The sequence below is a fragment of the Suncus etruscus genome, chromosome 14 (genome assembly GCF_024139225.1).
Source record: "Suncus etruscus isolate mSunEtr1 chromosome 14, mSunEtr1.pri.cur, whole genome shotgun sequence".
In the NCBI taxonomy this organism is placed as follows: domain Eukaryota; kingdom Metazoa; phylum Chordata; class Mammalia; order Eulipotyphla; family Soricidae; genus Suncus; species Suncus etruscus.
In genome coordinates, this window is record NC_064861.1 from 73357678 (window position 1) to 73377482 (window position 19805).

At 51.3% G+C, this 19805-nt stretch overlaps 2 protein-coding genes across 2 annotated transcripts in view; one reads left to right on the forward strand and one right to left on the reverse strand.

Annotated features, from left to right (window-relative positions):
- Positions 1–19805, reverse strand: part of GCSH (glycine cleavage system protein H) — a 729662-nt gene that overhangs the window by 392093 nt on the left and 317764 nt on the right. The window lies entirely within an intron of this gene.
- Positions 1–19805, forward strand: part of PLCG2 (phospholipase C gamma 2) — an 81534-nt gene that overhangs the window by 44774 nt on the left and 16955 nt on the right. The window contains exons 15-26 of the mRNA XM_049786270.1: positions 477–566; positions 688–863; positions 2235–2435; positions 3591–3710; positions 6841–7021; positions 8488–8559; positions 10471–10580; positions 12309–12405; positions 16343–16409; positions 17111–17268; positions 17565–17667; positions 18663–18872. Of these exons, the coding sequence (XP_049642227.1) occupies positions 477–566; positions 688–863; positions 2235–2435; positions 3591–3710; positions 6841–7021; positions 8488–8559; positions 10471–10580; positions 12309–12405; positions 16343–16409; positions 17111–17268; positions 17565–17667; positions 18663–18872 (1585 nt within the window). The remainder of the gene's footprint in view (positions 1–476; positions 567–687; positions 864–2234; positions 2436–3590; positions 3711–6840; positions 7022–8487; positions 8560–10470; positions 10581–12308; positions 12406–16342; positions 16410–17110; positions 17269–17564; positions 17668–18662; positions 18873–19805) is intronic.

Here is a 19805-nt window from a genome sequence, read left to right on the forward strand (position 1 = left end):
CAAAGACCGCACCGTATGGAAACAGGCCACAGACACTGCACTGCAGCCACCAGTTAAGAGGCCCAAAGACGGCAGAGACTCACATGGTTACATGGAAACACATCACTCTGTGTGTGTGTGTGTGTGTGTGTGTGTGTGTGTGTGTGTGTGTGTGTGTGAGTCTATCTGTGCCCATGGGCGGCAGGGGATAATGTGTATTTTCCTAGGGTATTTTTGGGCCACACCCAATGGCACTTAAGAGTTATTCCTGGCTCTGCACTCAGAAATCACTCCTGGCAGGCTCAGAAATCCTATGTGGATGCCCAGGATCTATCTTGGGTCAGTTGCATGCAGGACAAATACCCTTCCGTTGTGCTATTGCTTTGGTCCCATAATGTGCATTTTTGAGACAGCTCCAGTAATACCCACAACTGGGGGATTCTGGGGCTGAATGGGCAGCAACATTGGGGCAAAGCAAATGCCATTTTGTTCCTTAGAAATGGACCCGGCACTATTGCGCTATCGCCGATGCCAAACTGTCCTTCAGTGATGACCTGGAGCAGGCAGCTGAAGAGGAACCTGGCCAGGTACTGCTCTGCCCTGATTGGCCATTGATGAAGCCAATGAGGTTTAGGTTTCTTCCTTGCTCTCGGGTCACAGGATGCTCTACCTTGGCTCCCAGCGACCTGCTTTCTCTGTGTGCCCCAGGACACGCCCCCCACAGAATTGCACTTTGGGGAGAAGTGGTTTCACAAGAAGGTGGAGAAGCGGACGAGTGCAGAGAAGCTGCTGCAAGAGTACTGCGCTGAGGCTGGGGGCAAGGATGGCACCTTCCTGGTCCGCGAGAGCGAGACTTTCCCCAATGACTACACCCTGTCCTTCTGGTATGTGTCATCGCCACAGCCGGCCACATCAAGGACAGGCAGGACACATGCCACTAAGTATCATTGGGGCAAGACCCAAATCACTTTGTCATCAGGATCATGAAATTCCAGTGTAATACTGAAAAGCGCGCAAAAATGATGAGCAGAAAGGCAACATTTATATGCTGATGGGATCTGGTGTTGCATTTAGGGGGGCATGGTGGGCTTATCTCCCTGTCAGCCCCAGTCTGGGCAAGTGGTGTGACTTGAGACCTTGACAGTCCACTCAACAGTCCACTCAGCCACCTGTAGCCCTCAGGAGCCCCACAAGTGGTCTGGGGGGTGCTGGGAGTAGGAGCACTTACTAGTCACTTATTCACCTCTCACTCAGCCACTCCTTCCCTTCCTTCCTCCCTCCCTCCCTCATTAACTCACTCATTCACTCCCACACTCAGCCACCTTCTCATTCATTACTCAGTCACTCTCTCACTCACCCTTTCAGTCAGTCAGTCACTCACTCCATTCACTCATTCACATAGTCTCCCTCTCTCCCACTTTCTCTCCCTCCCTCCCTCACCTACTTACTCATCTACTCGCTCAGCCCTTTGCTCACACAGTAAGAGATACTCACTGAGTGCTGGCTCTGTGGGGCTCCTGACAGCTTTGGACAGACAGGTTGGACCCTTGTCCTATAGCAGTGACAGTCTGCAGGGGAGGCGGATGATGAGAATGACTCTACCGAGCTTGTGCACAGTGGAGATGGGTGACAGTGATGAGAACTCATGGGTGGTGGAAGTCTGTAGAGAGTTGCCAGAATGCTGGGATGATCTGGGAAGACTTCCTGGAAATGGTGCTTTTGTGGACCCGAGGGAGATGACTTATAGTGACAGACAAGCTCAGGCTTACTCTGTATCAGGTAGCAGCTCCATGCTGGGGTCCAGACTACTCTGTTCGACCTTGATGGAAACTCAGTGTCCCAGAGTACACAGGTCATTTCCTTAAGGACACTTAGAAGTGGACAAACCAGGAACCCAACCCAGTGGCCCAGAAGGGGAATTTTTTTTTGTTTGTTTGAGTTTTTGGGCCATACCCGGCGGTGCTCAGGGGTTACTCCTGGGTCTGTGCTCAGAAATTGCTCCTGGCAGGCACGGGGACCATATGGAATGACAGGATTCGAGCCACTGTTGGTTCTGAGTCAGCTGCTTGCAAGGCAAACACCCTACCATTGTGCTATCTCTCCGGCCCCAAAGAGGGAATTTTGTGGGGAAATGGGGTTTGAATATTCTGGAATTCAGCTGGCACTCAAACTCTGGGCCTGTTCTGAGAGCAGAGGGTGGCGTGAGTGGGTGCCAGGGCCAGCCCGGCCACCACTGCTCTGTCTTCTTCCTGCAGGCGGTCGGGCCGCGTCCAGCACTGCCGCATCCGCTCCACCATGGACGGTGGGATCATGAAGTACTACCTGACCGACAACCTCACTTTCACCAGCATCTACGCCCTCATCCAGCACTACCGCGAGGCCCACCTGCGCTGCGCCGAGTTCGAGCTGCGGCTCACTGACCCCGTGCCCAATCCCAACCCCCACGAGTCCAAGCCGTACGTGGGGGCTGGGGCAGACACCGGGCAATATCTCTCTCATCCTTGCAGCCAGCCCTGGACCCAAGCTAATGCCCCCATGGTCCTGAGAGGCCTTTTGAAATGCCTCCTGACACCAGCTCCCTGTACTAACATCTTGTGTCTGTCATTCTGTTCCTTTCCTGCTGGAGCTTTCAGGTTCTTGGCTTTGATTTTGGGGGGGGGGGGGTCACACCCAGCAGCGCTCAGGGGTTACTCCTGGCTCTACTCTCAGAAATTGCTCCTGGCAGACTCGGGGGACCATAAAGGATGCTGGAATTTGAACCACCATCCTTCTGCATGCAAGGCAAATGCCCTACCTCAATGCTATCTCTCCAGCCCCTCGGCTTTGATTTTTCAGCAGCAAATTCTGGTCCCTAGTAATACCTTTCTGCCCACCAAAATCCATTTCTGTTAGTTCTGAAAGCAGGAAGAAAATAAAGAAGAAGAAAAGTAGAGTAAAACGAATATCATTAGGATCACTTAATTCCAGTGGACTAGTTCTGGAAATAGGGGAAAATTTTTTTTTTCAAGCTGAGGCCACTAAAATGAGTCTTACCAGGGAAGCCCTGTAACTGTCAGCAATGTGGGTTCCCTTCCTGACCCCACCTACCTGGCTTGCCTTTAAAACACTGCAGTTCACATCTCCAGGGAAACAGAAGGTCAGTGGTAGACAGTTTGTCCTGCATGTGTTGAGCCTTGGGTTTGAGCAACAGCACAATCAAAGAACTAAAAAATGAACCCCCTTGTTACCAGAGCAGTAGCGCAAGCAATAGGGCATTTACCTTGTATGTGCTAACCTAGGATGGACCGTGGTTCGATCCCCCGGCATTCCATATGGTCCCCCAAGCCAGGAGCAATTTCTGAGTGCATAGCTAGGAGTAACCTCAGAGCATCACTGAGTGTGGCCCAAAAAAGGCAAAAAAAAAAAAAAAGAACCCCCAAAATAGCCATGAGATAAACAGAAAACCACTCTTAGCCCCGATTCCTTGCATGTCTGCCTGGAGATGAACATCACCAGCACCCACAGAGAGGTGCCCTGAGCATCTTGGGGGGTTTGTGGCCATGTCCAGTGAGTACCCGAACTCTGTCTGGTCACCCCACGTCACACCCCGGTATTGCTGTCCTCTGCTGCAGGTGGTACTACGACGGGCTGAGCCGTGGGGAAGCGGAGGACATGCTGATGCGTGTTCCTCGGGATGGCGCCTTCCTCATCCGGAAACGGGAAGGCACCAACTCCTACGCCATCACCTTCAGGTAAGCACCCTCCCGTGCCCATCTCTGCTCCCCAGGGGCACTCGTGTGCTTTCATGTCTTCTTCTTCCACCCACATTGGGAGACTGCCTCCTGATTTCTCTAGGAGGAAACTGAGGCAGAGAGGGGTTCAGTCACCTGCTCAGTGTGTAGCCAGTGAGTGGTCAAGGTAGGATTTGAACCCGAGCAGTACAAGTCTGGTTTGGTCTTATCCCCACTTACATAGGTGCCCAACCTTTATTTTTTCCATTAAAATTTTTTTGTTTGGTTTTTTTTGGGCCACACACACCTGGTGGTGCTCAGAGTTTACTCCTGACTCTGCATTCAGGAATCACTCTTGGCATTGCTTGGGGGACCATCTGGGATAATGGGGATCAAACCTGGGTTGGCCTTGTGCAAGGAAAGTGCCCTACCCCTTGTGCTTTTGTTCCTGCCCCAAAGTTGGCCTCATCAGTTACCTCCATTCCCCTGACCGTGTCTCTCTTGACCACAGATGAGCTACAGATACCATAGGTCACCTGGTACTTCTCCCTCTGTGTTCTCATGGTCCTCTAGTCTCACCCAAGTGTTGCTGAATGACATGATTTCATATTATTTTCCTGGGGTTTAGGGAGTTGAGGTTGGGTCACACCAGGTGGTTCTCAGGGACTATACTTGACTCTGTGCTCAGGAGTGACCCCTGATGGCCCCAGAAAGAACCGGAGGCTGACGTGCTCTGAGTCCCAGCACCTCCCCCCAGACACCCCTCCCCAGAATATTCTCTGTATATAAAATTAAGACTCCGCAACAAAGGCCCAGCCACTTGGCTCCTTCCATCTCTGCCCTTACCTGGTGTGGACAGGACACTCCCTGACACCTGCTTCTAGACTCTGAGAGATGCAGGCAGACGCCTCGGGCCTTTTCTGCCCCATTTGTTGGAAACACAGATGGGACCACGCTCCAGTTTTGTGCTGCAACTTGTGTTTCTACTTAGCAGTATTTTTTAGAAAGTCAATATTGAAGGTAATAAAATGTTACTGTAGAGAAGCAACCACGCAGACTTTTCTGGCATCTGTTTTTTTTTTTTTTTTTTTTTTTTTTTTAACAGGACTGTGGAGAACATGGCTGATCAGGAGGGAAGTTTTTAAAAACAGTGACAATCTGATGTACAGCTTGTGTTTTTGTTTGCTCTGGGGCCATACCTGGCAGTGCTGGGGATTGAACCTTGGCCTTCTGCAGGCCAAGCATAGGCTCAGCTTGCTAAACTATCTCTCTAGCCCTTAGAGAACAAACATTTTTGTAGCTGGCCAGCCTTGCCCCTCATGATGCCTTTCTATAGCTCTTGGTGGTAAAGTTTAGGTTAACACACTTACTTATCCCAAATGCTTCTTGTTTTTACTGATGAAAGCCCATAAGACAGAGAAATCTGTTCTTGTTTGGATTGTTCTGCCTTTTGTTTCAAGAAGATGAGGAAATAAAAGACCTACTCTCATTTTGAAGGGAAAAAATATCTTTTGTCATGGTGGGACCATTGAAGATTATTAGTGATCTGGGCACCAGATGATAATATTAAAGCAGAGGTGTTTTCTGCCAAGGGCCAGAGGGTGAGGATTTTTCTACCTGTGAGGCTCAGCAGTCTGTGGCATCTCCCTGGCAATGCCACCTTAGCAAAAGCAGTCATAGGTGATACCTATGGGATTGAGTATTACTGTGTTTTAATAAAACTTTATTTAAAAAAAGCAAGTGGTAGATAAGACATGGCTGACTTTCCCAGAATTAGTGCTATAGTTGGAGATGAGAAAAAGGGTTAGAGGGGCTGCCCATGGATGCTCTCAGCTGCATTTCTGTGGAGATCTAGGCTCCTCTGAGTATGAAGGCCTCACTTACCCCTTTGCAGGGTCTGGGGAAACTTCAGGTTTTATTTTATTTTATTTGTTTTGGACCACACCCATTGGTGCTCAGGGGTTACTCCTGGCTCTGCTCTCAGAAATCACCCCGGCAGCCTCATGGGATGCTGGGAATTAAAATCTGGGTCAGCAGCATGCAAGGCAAATACTCTCCCTGCTGTGCTATCACTCTGGCACCAAACAGCAGATTTTAGCAGAATGTTTTGTAACAGAACCAGTTTGGTCATAAACGTGTTGATATACAAGAATTAAGGTTGTAGAGCACATTGCTGGTCACAACATCACTGAACATCTAAATAAAGAGGAAACCAGCTAATCTAAAACAGCCATTTGGATTCATTCTTTAAATTCTAATCTTCATGGTCTGGAGAGATAGCATGGAGGTAGGGCATTTGCCTTGCATACAGAAGGATGGTGGTTGAAATCCCGGCATCACATATGGTCTCTGAGTCTGCCAGGAGCAATTTCTTTTTTTTTTTTTTTTTTTTTTTTTTGGTTTTTGGGCCACACCTGGTGATGCTCAGGGGTTACTCCTGGCTATGCACTCAGAAGTCGCTCCTGGCTTGGGGGACCATATGGGACACCGGGGGATCGAACTGCGGTTCATCCAAGGCTAGCGCAGGCAAGGCAGGCACCTTACCTCTAGCGCCACTGCCCGGCCCGATCCAGGAGCAATTTCTGAATATAGAGCCAGGAGTAACCCCTGAGCGCCGCTGGGTGTGGCCCCAAAATAAACAAACAAAAAATCTAAACACCGTTGTGCTATCTCTCTGGCCCAATTCTAATCTTCTTAACCACTTATTTTGCTCCATTCAGTTCCATCATAGGGGCATCTTTCACACAAATTTGCATATATACACACATGCACACACATACACACATGTACACAAACATACACACTCACAAATATGTCAATGGGACGTTGCCACTTGCAAATCTCTGGTGGTGGAGGAAACAGGTTCCAGGGTTAGACCCACATGGACACACAGGGAGGTTCAGGTTCCACCAGTCCAGGCCCTTGCCCAGGGTCCATGGTTCTTGGCTTTGTTCATTCATTTCTCCTGCCCAGGGTCTAACATGATGTTGAAGAGTCATGCTGAGAAGGAAGCAGCTTCTGTCTGCAGAAGAAAGGCTCTCGTTACTGAGGTCCTGGGGGCCTCCTGCCCCCTTCACTGGGCCCCTTGGGGGTCCTGGACCCCTGGACTTGTGTGGCTGTGCTGACTGACTCCTTGTCCCTGTCCCTGCAGGGCTAAGGGCAAGGTGAAGCACTGCCGCATCAACCGGGATGGCCGCCACTTTGTGCTTGGCACCTCAGCCTACTTCGAGAGCCTGGTGGAGCTAGTGAGCTACTACGAGAAGCACGCGCTGTATCGCAAGATGAAGCTGCGCTACCCCGTCACCCCCGAGTTGCTGGAGCGCTACAACATGGTAGGTGGCCCAGCCCAACCTTCCCTATGTCTAGCACTGTTTCTGGGCTTGCAGCATCAAATTCTGCTCAGGGTGTGGCAGGGGAAACACAGCGGGTCGGAGAGAGAGAGAGTCTTTGTGCATTGGGGGCTTTAAGGCAGGCGGGGGCTGAGGGGAAGGATGGGGTGAGCTGAAGGAGCCATCACATGTGGTTGTGGATGGAAAAGGGCTGCATGTGCAAAGGTCTTGGGGGTGAGACCAAACAGACCAAATCTGGGGGAACATAGGAGCTGAGTTGAGGCATGTGAGTGCATGTATATGTCTGCGTGGAGTAAAAACCAAGGATGGAGACTCAAAAACGGTTTCTCTGAATTGATAGCTTCAAACTTGATCTGATTTCTGTATTTCCTATTCTGATCCTGAGGATCCATGAATCACTGGAATGAGCTTTATCACATTCCAGCCACATGGCAGGGACAAGCAGCCCTAGCGAACTATGAATTCCGGGCAACAACTTCAGTGGGCATCATTAGAGGGAAGAGACTCTAATGGGCTGGTGTCAGGGCTGGGTCTCTTGGGGCCAGGAGAGGACAGAAAAGATGCCCCTGGTCCCAAGAAGGCAGAACGTGGGAACTGAGTCAGAGGTGGGTTCCAGGCAGGGGAGCCCAAGGTGGTGTGGCTCGAGCCTGGTGTGTGGGTGCTGGTGTCCGGGCTGCAATTTCCTGTGCAGCTTTCTCAAGTGTGGTCAGGGAGGCCTAGGTGTGGCTGGGCTCAGCACTTCAGCTTTTAGGGGTGCTTGGGGGGGGCACCAGGAATGTGTAGGGCCACTGTAAGTGCTGCTCGGTCTGGTGCAGACTCCATCTTGCAGTGGGGGCTGGACAGGGCCTGTGCACAGAGTTGGGGGTTGAACTTGGGGCTTCAGGCAAGTGAGGTGCATGCTGTCCACTTGAAAACTAGGATCTGTCTTAGAATAATATCACTCATTTGTGGGATATAAGAAAAACAAAAGATAGTAGTATGGTAATGATATCCAGAGACAATAGAAATGAGGGCCAGGAGGATCCATCCATGGTAGGAAGCTTGCCACAAAGAGGGGGGAGTGCCGTGAGGGTAGTGAACAGTCCACTGTGACAATGAGAGTTGGGACCGATCACTCTGGACAAGAACTGGGTGCTGAAAGGGGATAAAGTGATCTGCATGGTACCCCTTCATTAGCAAGAGTGCCAACCACAAAAAAGGAGAGCGAGAGGGACAGAAAGAGAAGAGAGAGAATGTTTGCCTCAGAGGCAGTTAGGGGAGGGAGGGGGAGGGAAACTAAGGACATTGGTGACAGGAAAAGTGCACTGGTGAAGGGTGTTGTACATTCTATGACTGAAACTCAACCGTGAACGATTTTGTAACCACAAAGTTATAAAAAATATAATTTTGTATTAAAAAATAGAAAACTGAGGTTTGTGTTTTCACCAGAATTCTTGGTTCTTTTTCAGGAAAGAGACATCAACTCCCTTTATGATGTCAGTAGAATGTATGTGGACCCCAGCGAGATCAACCCATCCATGGTATGACCTGTATACCCCAGCCTCACCCCTGACACCAGGCCCTGCCCCCTAAATACAGACAGGGAACACGGAGAAAACTTTTACCAGGCCATCCTGCTCTGGACCCCTGATCAGTGCTTGAGGCTCCCAGTGATCTTGGACCAGCCGCTCTGTCCACTTTAACACACAGTGGCTGGAGAGATAGCACAGCAGTAGGGTTTGCCTTGCATGGACCTGGGTTCAATTCTCAGCATCCCATATGGTCCTTGCCTGCTAGGAGCGATTTCTGAGCATAGAGCCAGGAGAAATCCCTGAGTGCAGATGGGTCTGGCCCAAAAATCAATCAATTAATCAACCAACCAACCAAACAAACAAACAAAAAAACCCTCTTTAACGGACAGGCACAGTGGTGCTGGAGGGCTCCAGGGCCACAACCAGCCAGGTGTGGGGTGGGTGGGTATACATGAAGTGCCAGGATCAAACTTTGGGCCTCTCACTTACAAAGTCTGAGCCTCTGAGCCCTGAGCTATCTCTTGCAGAAATCTATCTGATTTTAGTTTTATTTTTTTGAGTAGAAACAAGTGAACCTGACCTCTGGCTCCAGAGAAAAGGTCACTAGAATCCCACCCTTCTGCCAGGATCTCAAGAGGGGGCGTTTGCCTATGGGCCGCACGGCTTCTCATGCCAAATCTTCCAGGCCTTTCTTGCTCACTGGCGGGGCTCAGATACCCCTGATTCTTAGACTCCCTTTGTTCAGAGCTCCAAGCAGTGCCAACGCTCTGCCATGCCCTCCCCTGCCTGCAGCTTGGGATGACTTTATTCCTCCTCTCTATCCTGCTGTGTCCATTGAACATTCCACTGGCACCTCAGAGGAAGAACTGGGCAGGGGGGGGGCAGCGTTCTTTGCCTGTGGCCCTACAGAGATTCAGAGACAAGTTTCTTTCTATACTTCTCTGTCTCTGGCCAGCATGCACCCCTTTTGCAAGGACTGGAAGTCCTCGAGCATGGCTGGGCAGAGCTGTGTGCAGGATGTGTTGGGGCTTAACTGAGTAGCAATTCCTTCCATCATCATTATGATTTCCATGTCACTCATGGGGAAACTGAAGCTGAGCAGGAAGGAGCAGGGAAGACACTTGACCCAGCTTCCTGGTGTCCTAAGGGGCAGATGCTCTGCTTCCTGGGAAGGGCCTGGTTCTCCTTTTCTGAGGTGAGAGTTTTCCCCAGAGGGCCCTGTGCCCAGATGTGTGTTGGGTGGCAGAGCCACCCTGCTGGAGATATGTCCTGAGCCTATTCCCCTGGTTTGTTCTTGCTGCTGTGGGAACTCCTGTGGGTATCTTTTTGGCTATGTTTACCTGGGGGTGGTTCAAAGGCAGGAGGTTAGGGAAACTATCTGTCCTCAGGGTCATCAGTGCTAAGTTGGAGCTGCCATCCCCGGCCAGGAGGTGGCATAGTTGGGAACTGCCTTTCCCCATGACTTGTAGCTCTTCGGCAGTGCCATGTCCAGGCTAACAGGTGGCATGGTTGGGAACTGCCTGCCCCATGACTTGGAGGGGGGGGGGGGCTGCAGTTTGATAGCAATGCCACACCCTGGCCAGCAGGTGGCGTGGTTGGGAACCGCCTGCCCCAGGACCTGGGGGCTGCAGTTCATAGCAATACCACATTCTGGCCAGCAGATGGCGAGGTTGAAGGTTGCCTGTCTATGACTGGGGTAGTGGGCAGCAACTCAATGGCAGTGCCATCTCTTAGCCAGCAGGTGGCGCGGTTGGAAGCCTCCCGTTCCCATGAGTTGGAAGCTTCAGCTCCTTAGCAGTGCCATGCTGTAGCCAGTAGATGCCGCTGTAACCCGAGCCTGTCTCCTCTGGCTCCTTGATGCATTACAGGCTGGGATGGGGTCTCCTTGGTGACCATTGCCTTTCTGTCTCCCCCGAAAAGCCCCAGAGGACCGTGAAAGCACTCTACGACTACAAAGCCAAGCGAAGCGATGAGCTGAGCTTCTGTCGTGGGGCCCTGATCCACAACGTCTCCAAGGAGCCTGGGGGCTGGTAAGGCCTGGAAGGCAGCCACTTTGTCTATCTTTCTGCCTTGGACCTTGTCATACCCTGGAAAGAAGAGGTAGCCACGTGTACACGCTCTCTGACAGTCACACATGATTCCTACTACCAGCATATGCCACCTGCATGTCATTGCCACTTAACAGTTTAGGCCAGGTGGGGCACACTCACTGTTGGCCAAGCACTGTGCTCCCCATTTTCCTGCATCCATATGTCACCACCAGGGAACTTAGCTCACCTCAGCACAGACCAATGTAGGCAGCTCTCAAGAGTCATGGGGCCTAAGTTTGTGTTTTCTCTTTTGCTTTTGTTTTTGGATCACACCCAGTGATACTCAGAGGTTACTCCTGGCTCAGCAGTCATGAATCACTCCTAGCAGGCTTGATGGACCATAGGATGCTGGGTATTGAACTTGGGTTGGCCATATACAAGGCACAAGCACTACGTGCTATATGCTATTGCTCTGGCCCCCTCTTGATTTTTGTTTTGGGGTCACACCCAGTGGTTCTCAGAGCTCTTTGCTCGGGGATCCTTTGTAGGGTCAAGGATTTGAACCTGCATTGGCTCTGGGCTTGGGCTGAACCCACTCACTCCTGATCCCAGAGTCTGGCATGCCATGGACTTGGAGCTGGGAATCCCATGTTTATGGGTTTCTGGGCAGAGGGTCTTCAGGCATGTTCAGCCCAGCACTGTGACGTGTGCATCCCTTACAACACACTGCAGATTTATGCTTTACACGGTTCCTATCCAGGTGCCATGCAAGATGTGGATAGCCAGGGGGTAGAGCTCTGCCTTCATCAGTGGCAGCCAGGGGAGACAGCTTGGAGGAGGAATGCTTAACTGGGTCTGAAGAGCTTGGGAACTGCAGGGCTGGGCAGGGAGGTGAGCAGCAGAGGTGCCTGGAGACTACTGGTCTATGATCAGAGTTGCTGCGGGAGGCAGGGCTGAGTCTTCTGTGATTTGCTTACATTGACAGCAGGAAGGGTCTGGACTTGTTGTTGAGGGTCTCGGGGCTGTGGAAATATTTCCTGGTCAGTCCCAGGCATGTCCAGGCAGAACCGCCTTTGCTGAGGAGCCTGGACTTGAAAAATTCTGGTGATGGCATGGTTTGGTAGAGAAGAGGTCAGAGTGGGCGGGTTTGCTACTCGGCTATGACTGGTGGGAAAAGGGGGAGAGGTTGGGGTTCTCCAGCCCCATGGCCGCTCCTGGGTTGTGGACTCAGCGCTGGGACCTCAAGCCAGAGAAGTTCGTAGCTGCCTTGTGACTTGTCCAACGCTGACAGTGGAGTGAGGGTAGAGGGGCTGTATGGGAAGACTGTCTGGAGGAAGGGGCCTGGCATCTTAGAAATCAAACGAGTGGTTAGGCTATATGCAACATTGCTTCCTGACCTGGGTTCGGTTCTTACAGCCCATCGGGGGGCTGGGTGGGTGTCACGCTCTCAGGCCCCTTTCCCCAGCCATGGTTGGGGTACTGGCTATTGTGGCACCACGGAGATACTGGTCTGTCTCTGGGGTCCTGGAAGGTGGTGGTGTGGATGTCTCCATGCCCAGGTGCCATTGCTGATATGCATAAGTGACTGGTGGGTCCCTCCCATGCACCAGGCTCATGCCAAGAACCCTCTGCCTTTCTGCCTGCCTTACCCTCTGCCTTTCTGCCTGCCTCAGAGAGCCATGTACAGTGGCTGCCAGGCTTTGCTGACACCCCCCTTTCATGCCCCAGGTGGAAAGGAGACTATGGTGCCCGTATTCAGCAGTACTTCCCCTCTAACTACGTCGAGGACATTTCAACGGCCGATGTGGAGGAGATGGAGAAGCAGGTGGGTGCTGCCTCCCCCAGAATCACCCCGTTTCCCTGCATCCCGGCAGGTGTCACTGCTCCCCCATACAGCCCTACCTTGAGCACACTTAGGCCTTGTTTAAACCCGAGGAGTTTTCTTTTTTTCTTGTTTTGTTTTTTTTTAGGGCCACACCCATTTGATGCTCAGGGGTTATTCCTGGCTAAGTGCTCAGAAATCGCCCCTTGCTTGGGGGGACCATATGGGACGCCAGGGGATCGAACCAGTCCTTCCTTGGCTAGCGCTTGCAAGGCAGACACCTTACCTCTAGTGCCACAATGCCGGCCCCACCCGAGGAGTTTTCTAAGGACAGAAGGGGCAGTGTGGGTTGGGCTGGAGTGATAGTACAGTGCGTGGGCATTTGCCTTGTATGTGGGCTGGCCTGGCTTTGATCCCTGGCATCCCATAGGGTTCCCCCAAGCCTGCCAGGAGTGATTTCTGAGCACGGAGCCAGAGTAATTTACTGGGTGTGACCCAAAAACCAAAGGAAAACAAAGGAGGACAGTGTAGTGACTGCCTGGAGGAGAGGGCCTGGCATAGGAAGCGTCCTATGCAGGCTCCTGATGCAGGTTCGGCTCCTGGATCCATGCAGTCCCCCAAGCATCAGTGGGGTCATCCTTGGAGGCCCCAAACCATGGGCCTCCAGATCCTGAGTCCTTGAGTTGAACCTGTGGCCCAGTTGGCTGAGAATTGCAGTGCCCTCCTGCGCACTGCTTGAGAACAACCCCCAGCAGAATCAACGTTAGTGGCTCAAGGGGAGGGTGTCCATATGTCTGACTACTCTGTCTATACTGTGATCTGACCCTGTGGGCAGGTGTGTGTGTGTGTGTGTGTGTGTGTGTGTGTGTGTGTGTGTGTGTGTGTGTGTGTGTGTGTACAGGTACAGTCCTGGTCTCTTGAGCAAGAGGGGGCTGGCGTCAGTCTAGATTGTGTTAAACCAGACTGTGGAATGACATGGCTACTCTGGGGTGTGGGAAGATGCTTTAAGGGAACTCTCAGTGTTCAGAGTCCTGGGGACCCCTCTTATTGATACTTGCTAGCTGCGCAGCAAAAAAAACAGCTGTTTTTCTGTGTTTTTCTGTGCTCTGTTCTGGGGGTCACCAGGGCCTTGGTGATGCTCAGGAGAACTGGTGGCTGCTGGAGGCACATTTGGGGCCTGTAAGTGAGATAGGCCTTTGCCCTTTGAAAGCAGCCCTGCCTGTGGTGTGTGTTAGGAGTAAACTCATTGTCCCATTTGTTAGTATTTCTGCCATACCTGGGATGCTCAGGAGCTACTCTTGGCTCAGTGCTCAGGGACCATATGCGGTCCTTGGGGCAAACATGTTCCAACCTGCACTTGCTCACTCTGTCAAGCCCTCTTCAGCCCTGGGTGGTATTTGAAACTCGGGGCTGTTGAAGTCTCTGGCACATTTCTTTTTTTTTTTAATATAATTTTTATTTTGATCATAGTGGCTTACATATTGTTGACAATAATATTTTAGGTACATATTTACATAAAATCAGGGGGATTCCCATCACCGATTTGTCCTCCCTACACCTCTGTTTTTGTCCTACCTTCCATATCCTCCTCCCTCACCCTTGGGGCTGCTAGAATATGTGGTCCCCTCTGTACCTAGCTTACTACTTAGTAGTCTTGGTCTTGGTGCCTCCCTTATTTCCCCCTCTAACTGGGGATAGTTCAAGTTATGTGGTTTTGGGGCCGGCGAGATGGCACTAGAGGTAAGGTGTCTGCCTTGCAAGCACTAGCCAAGGAAGGACCGTGGTTTGATTCCCCGGCATCCCATATGGTCCCCCCCAAACCAGGGGCAATTTCTGAGTGCTTAGCCAGGAGTAACCCCTGAGCATCAAATGGGTGTGGTCCAAAAAAAAAAAAAAAACCTCAAGTTATGTGGTTTTTTTGAAGAAGAGAAAAGTAATAAACTGGGGTAAAAGTCTAACATGCCGAAAATGGGCGGAATCCTTCTAGAGGCTCTCATCATCGGTTTGAGAGACGAAGGAGAAAAAGGTGAAACACCCCAACAGTGCATAAAGAAGTGTCAAATATCCAGTGAGCACTCCAACAATAACGATAAGCACCACAAAAAAAGCCATAGTCTTGAGATAAAAAACATGGCAGAGCACATAAAGAAAGAAAAGAAGAAAAAAAAATAAATGGGGACAACAACTTCAATAACCACACCAAAACAAAGAAATCGATAAAAAGTAGATAGGTAAATAAAAATAAAAAAAATAATAAAAAATGAAGATTAAAAAATAATATATAAAAAATAAAAGATGTTTTGTGCTTTTTGCCTTTTTTTCCCCTCCTGCACTGGCACAGTAAATATTGGGGTCATTCTTTTTTTTTTTGTTTGTTTTTTGGGCCACACCTGGCGGTGCTCAGGGGTTACTCCTGGCTGTCTGCTCAGAAATAGCTCCTGGCAGGCACAGGGGACCATATGGGACACCGGGATTCGAACCAACCACCTTAGGTCCTGGATCGGCTGCTTGCAAGGCAAACGCCGCTGTGCTATCTCTCCGGGCCCAAATATTGGGGTCATTCTTAAAGGAATTCACTTGGCCTAAGAGATATGGGGTTTCTCCACCCTTGGAGTATATTGTCATGGGATTAACTATAGACTCTGCTCAAGTTCATTTACTCTCCCGGTGGTTCTTTTGTGGTGCTTGGAAGACTTTTGCTTCGTCCTGGGTGATAAAATCAGACCTCTGTATCTAGAGATCTCAGTATCTGCATAGGTTCAGGAGTGGGACTTATGATGAAGTCTTTCTTTGTGGTTCGAAAAGTTCTGTTCCCTCAGTATCATTTTAATCCATCTGTGGTTGGTGGTCTTGGTCTTTGCACTGATCCTAGTATGGAACCTAGGATAGCGTCTTTCATTGTGTTTCCAGAAGCCCCATTCCGTTGCAATTGTCTCTGCCAGACCTTTGGAACTGGGGATCATGGTTGTTGTGCAGGTTGTAGTTCAAACCCTAGACTAGGGTTTTTTTTATTGGTCCCAAGATATATACAGTCCGGTCATGGTTCTAGCAGCCAGTCATCTGTAAATCACAATCTTGGCTTTTGGACCGACCAAAGGGTGACAAGTCTTCTGATTTTGTCTTATCTTTAGCTGGTGAGGTAGGATAACCTGCTCTTAGGTCAAGTTGCTCCTATTTTCCTCGTTGTCAAGATATCATATTAGAGCTGGCACTTGGTAGCCCAGCAGTATTAAGGATGTCCCAGATGGGATTTGTTTCCTGTAGCTGTTGTGAAGAACTGTGTCGATTCTATATCTGGGATCCAGGGTTCAAGGCTGGACGGATGGTGTCTAAGTTGGGTCCGAGTGGGAGATGTCCCTGTATTGTAAACAAGTATGAGTTCTTATCCCTAGTAGATAACAATTCTTTTTTATATGTAAGATTTCCCCCTTTTTTTAGTGTGCCTTTGCAGGGAGAAATGGTGCTACATTATATTGTCGGTGCATTTGGGGGTGGACAGAGAAGAAAACAGAAACAGGTCACACACCCAAAAAAGATAAAAATAGGAATAAAAATATCGGCACATTTCTTTTTGGGGGGGGGCGGTTTGGGTCACACCCAGCAGTGCTCAGGGGTTACTCCTGGCTCTATGCTCAGAAATTGCTCCTGGCAGGCTCGGGGGACCATGTGGGATGCCGGGATTTGAACCACGACCTTCTGCATGCAAGGCAAACGCCTTACCTCCATGCTATCTCTCAGGCCCCTCTGGCACATTTCTACAGCACTATCACTACAGTCCTCCAGGACCTCCCGCATTGCATTGTTACTTTACTTAGTTCTTAGCCTGTAGATGAAGTTAAAAACAAAAATGTAGATGTTCAAGTCCCAGAAGCAGCGTCTGTGCAGGGAAGTCTCTCCTGGTCTCCTTCGGACTAATGAATTCCAGCTTGTTTCTCTGCAGATCATCGAAGACAACCCACTAGGGTGTCTCTGCAAGGGGATCCTGGACCTCAACAGCTATAACGTAGGTGCGTGTGCCCAGGGGAAATAACTTCTGGCCTTGACTGCCCACCCTCCCCAGCTCGCTGACTTGTTTCTCCACACCCCAGAGGGCCTGAGCCCCTGGCAGGGCTGTGGGAGATGGTCGGTTGTTTCTCCTCTCACCTCACCATCATCTCTGCAAGCCCCTGTTCCACTCGGCTGGGTGGGCAACGGGGTGCCTAGGTGTCCTTGGTGAAGGAGTGGGCTGGGAACTTGGGGCCCTTGGCGGCTTCTCAGCAGGGCCTTTTGGCTTTCTTCCAAGGGGCTGGTGGCCCAGAGGGTGCCACAGGCAATTTTTTCTTTGGAGCCCTGCCTCAAGGACTAGCTTGGCCTGCTCCCCAGATTACCCTCTTGCCAGGCACTACAGGGCACCATCCAGCTGGGCCCCATCCAACAGGGCTTACCACCACTTCCTAGTCATGCTGGGATGTGTGAGGTGGGAGCCGAGTGGGATTTCTGTGCACATGGACCGGTGAGAAAACCTCTCTCCTTAGTGACCACTGGCTGGGCTCCAGCCTGGTGCTAGGGAGAGCTGAGGGGGGGTCTCATGGCCTTGGGGTGGGGTTCAGGGTGCTATATTAGGCTTCAGGGTGCAGTATTGGGGTGCAAGGTACAGTATTGAAGTTCATGGTGCAGGTTGCTTCTGGATGTCTTCAGAGATTCTCATTTCCGTGTCCCCGTCCCACAGTGAAAGCCCCCCAGGGCAGGAACCAGAAGCAGTTCGTCTTCATTCTGGAACCTAAGAAGCAGGGGGACCCTCCGGTGGAGTTCGCTGCGGACCGTGTGGAGGAACTGTTCGAGTGGTTCCAGAGCATCCGTGAGATCACCTGGAAGATGGATGCCAAGGTGGGTCCCAGCCACAGATTTCGGGTAATGGGCACAGAGTTGGGGCATGTGAGGTGGGGTGGGACAGGGGAGGGATGTCTAGGAAGTCACACCTCACTAAAGTCTGCAAACGCAGAGAGCAGGGAGCTGCCCCCGCCCCCCACCCTGCCTTTGTAGTCATCTTGGGCTCCCCTGGCTCCAACTGTATTTCCTCCCTGGAGAGTTTGTAATCCCCATGGACACGGGTCTCAGGGGGAGCCTGGGAGGGCCTGAACGGGTGGGGGTGCACAGCTGCGACTGAGGCAAGGCTTCCACAGGAAAATAGCATGAAGTACTGGGAGAAGAACCAGTCCATCGCCATTGAGCTGTCAGACCTGGTAGTCTACTGCAGACCCACGAGCAAGACCAAGGACAACCTCGGTACTTCCCGGAGCATCCTGGGGTGGCGGAGTGCTCAGAGCTGGGACTTCAGGCAGGCAGGATCTGTGCCTCTCACAGCCCAAGATTTAAAAGTCCTGTGTCTCCCACAGACTCCAGGGTGTGTGTGTCCGTCCTACACCTCAGCTTCTTGAAGTGGCTTGGCCCTTCTTGTCTCTGGGAGGCTGTGAGTGTCATTAGGGCCAGACACACTCCACCATTTAGACAGCCCAATGACTGGTCAGGACCTGTGTCTTGTCCCGGGTTAATAGTGTCTTGGTCCTCAGGACATGTGTGGGGCCCACCCAAGCGCACACAGAGGTGCCAGTTGGCTTAAACCATACTTTCCAGAAGAATCTAATTCTGAGCTGTCTCCCCACTCCCTGTGTGGCTCAGAGAAGTGAGACCGAGCTGCATGGCTCCACTGTGCTCTTTGAGGTTCCTGGCAGGAATCGCTACTCCTGGGCCCTGCACATGCCTACAAGGAAGATCCTGAGCTTAGGGCCCACTGTGCGTCGAGGGAAACCCTGCACAGGACTGAGGGACAGAGGGCTGCGCCTCATCCCTACATCTGGACTTCCTGTCTTCTCTGCACCTGTTCGCCCCGCAGTCCCTGGTTGTCCCCCCCAACAGGCTGAAGCAGTTCATGTCTCCCTGGAGGAGAAAGCCTATTACATTACTTCTTTTATTATTATTATTATTATTATTATTATATTTTTTTGGGGGGACACACCTGGCAGTGCTCAGGGGACCATATGGAATGCCAGGGATTGAACCTGGGTTGAGGCAAACACCCTCCCCGCAGTGCTATCTGTCTGGGCCCCTCCATTTTTTTTTTTTCCTTACCGAGATTGCCCTTTCACTGTGAGGGTGACAGTTTCAGACCACTCATTGCAGCAGTGCAAGGCTCAGAGGCACCCCCTTCCTTTAGTTTCTGGGCTCCCCAAGGACAGGAAGCCAGTACAGTAAGGGCCCTCATCTCCCATCCCCATGTACAGAGAACCCCGACTTCCGAGAGATCCGCTCCTTCGTGGAGACCAAGGCGGACAGCGTGACCCGGCAGAAGCCCGTGGAGCTGCTCAAGTACAACCAGAGGGGCCTGACACGAGTCTACCCCAAGGGCCAGCGTGTCGACTCCTCCAACTACGACCCTTTCCGCCTCTGGCTCTGTGGCGCGCAGATGGTGGCACTCAACTTTCAGACGGCAGGTGGGGCTCAGTGCCTGGGCTGGGATTCCCCTTGGCTCCCGTCCTCCTGCCCGTCTCAGATGTTCACTCTCTTCCTCCGGGCTAGTGACCTCTGAGGGGCACCTGTGGGTTTCATGGCCTCAGGGCCCACCTGTCAGGTAAATGCCCAGCTTAGGGGCCTGACCCCAACCCCAGAAACTCAGTCTTGCTGTCAGTTTTTTTATTGGGGGGGGTTCACATCCGGCAGCGCTTCGGGCTTACTCCTGGTTCTTGTGCTCAGAAATTGCACCTGGCAGGCACCGGGGACCATATGGGATGTCGGGATTCGAACCACCATCTGTACTGTGTTGACCACTTGCAAGGCTAACGCCCTACTGCTGTGCTAGCTCTCCAGCCCTTTGTTGTCAGTTTTCACCTTTTTCATTCCCCCTTTTCTTGGTGCCGGATTTTGTGGTCCTGCCTGACTCGTGTTTCCTGGTTTTTGTGTTGTGTTGTATTTTTAACAGTCCCACAGCACAGTGGCGATGCTTTCGCCCACTGGCCCCAGTTCGATACTGTGCACCATGTATCCCCCCTCTCCAGCACCACTGGGTGTGGCCTTCAATCATAAAAATAAATTAATAGATAAAGGGGGCTGGAGAGAGCTCAAAGGGCTGGGCACATATTTTGTACGTGGGAGGCTCACGTTCTGTTTCTGGCACCTGTCTCTGGCATATGAGCATGCCAGGAGTGAGCCCTGAGCCCCTGAGCACAGAACCAGGACTAGCTCATGAGCACAACTGAACAGGGCTCCCAAACCAAGTATGTAGGTAAAAGGCCATATTTTCTCCTGTAATAAAGGTTTCTAGGGGGTTTCTTTCCCCTTCCTTTCTTTCTTCCTTTGTTCCCTTCTTTGTTCCCTTCTTTGTTCCCTTCCTTCCTTCCTTCCTTCCTTCCTTCCTTCCTTCCTTCCTT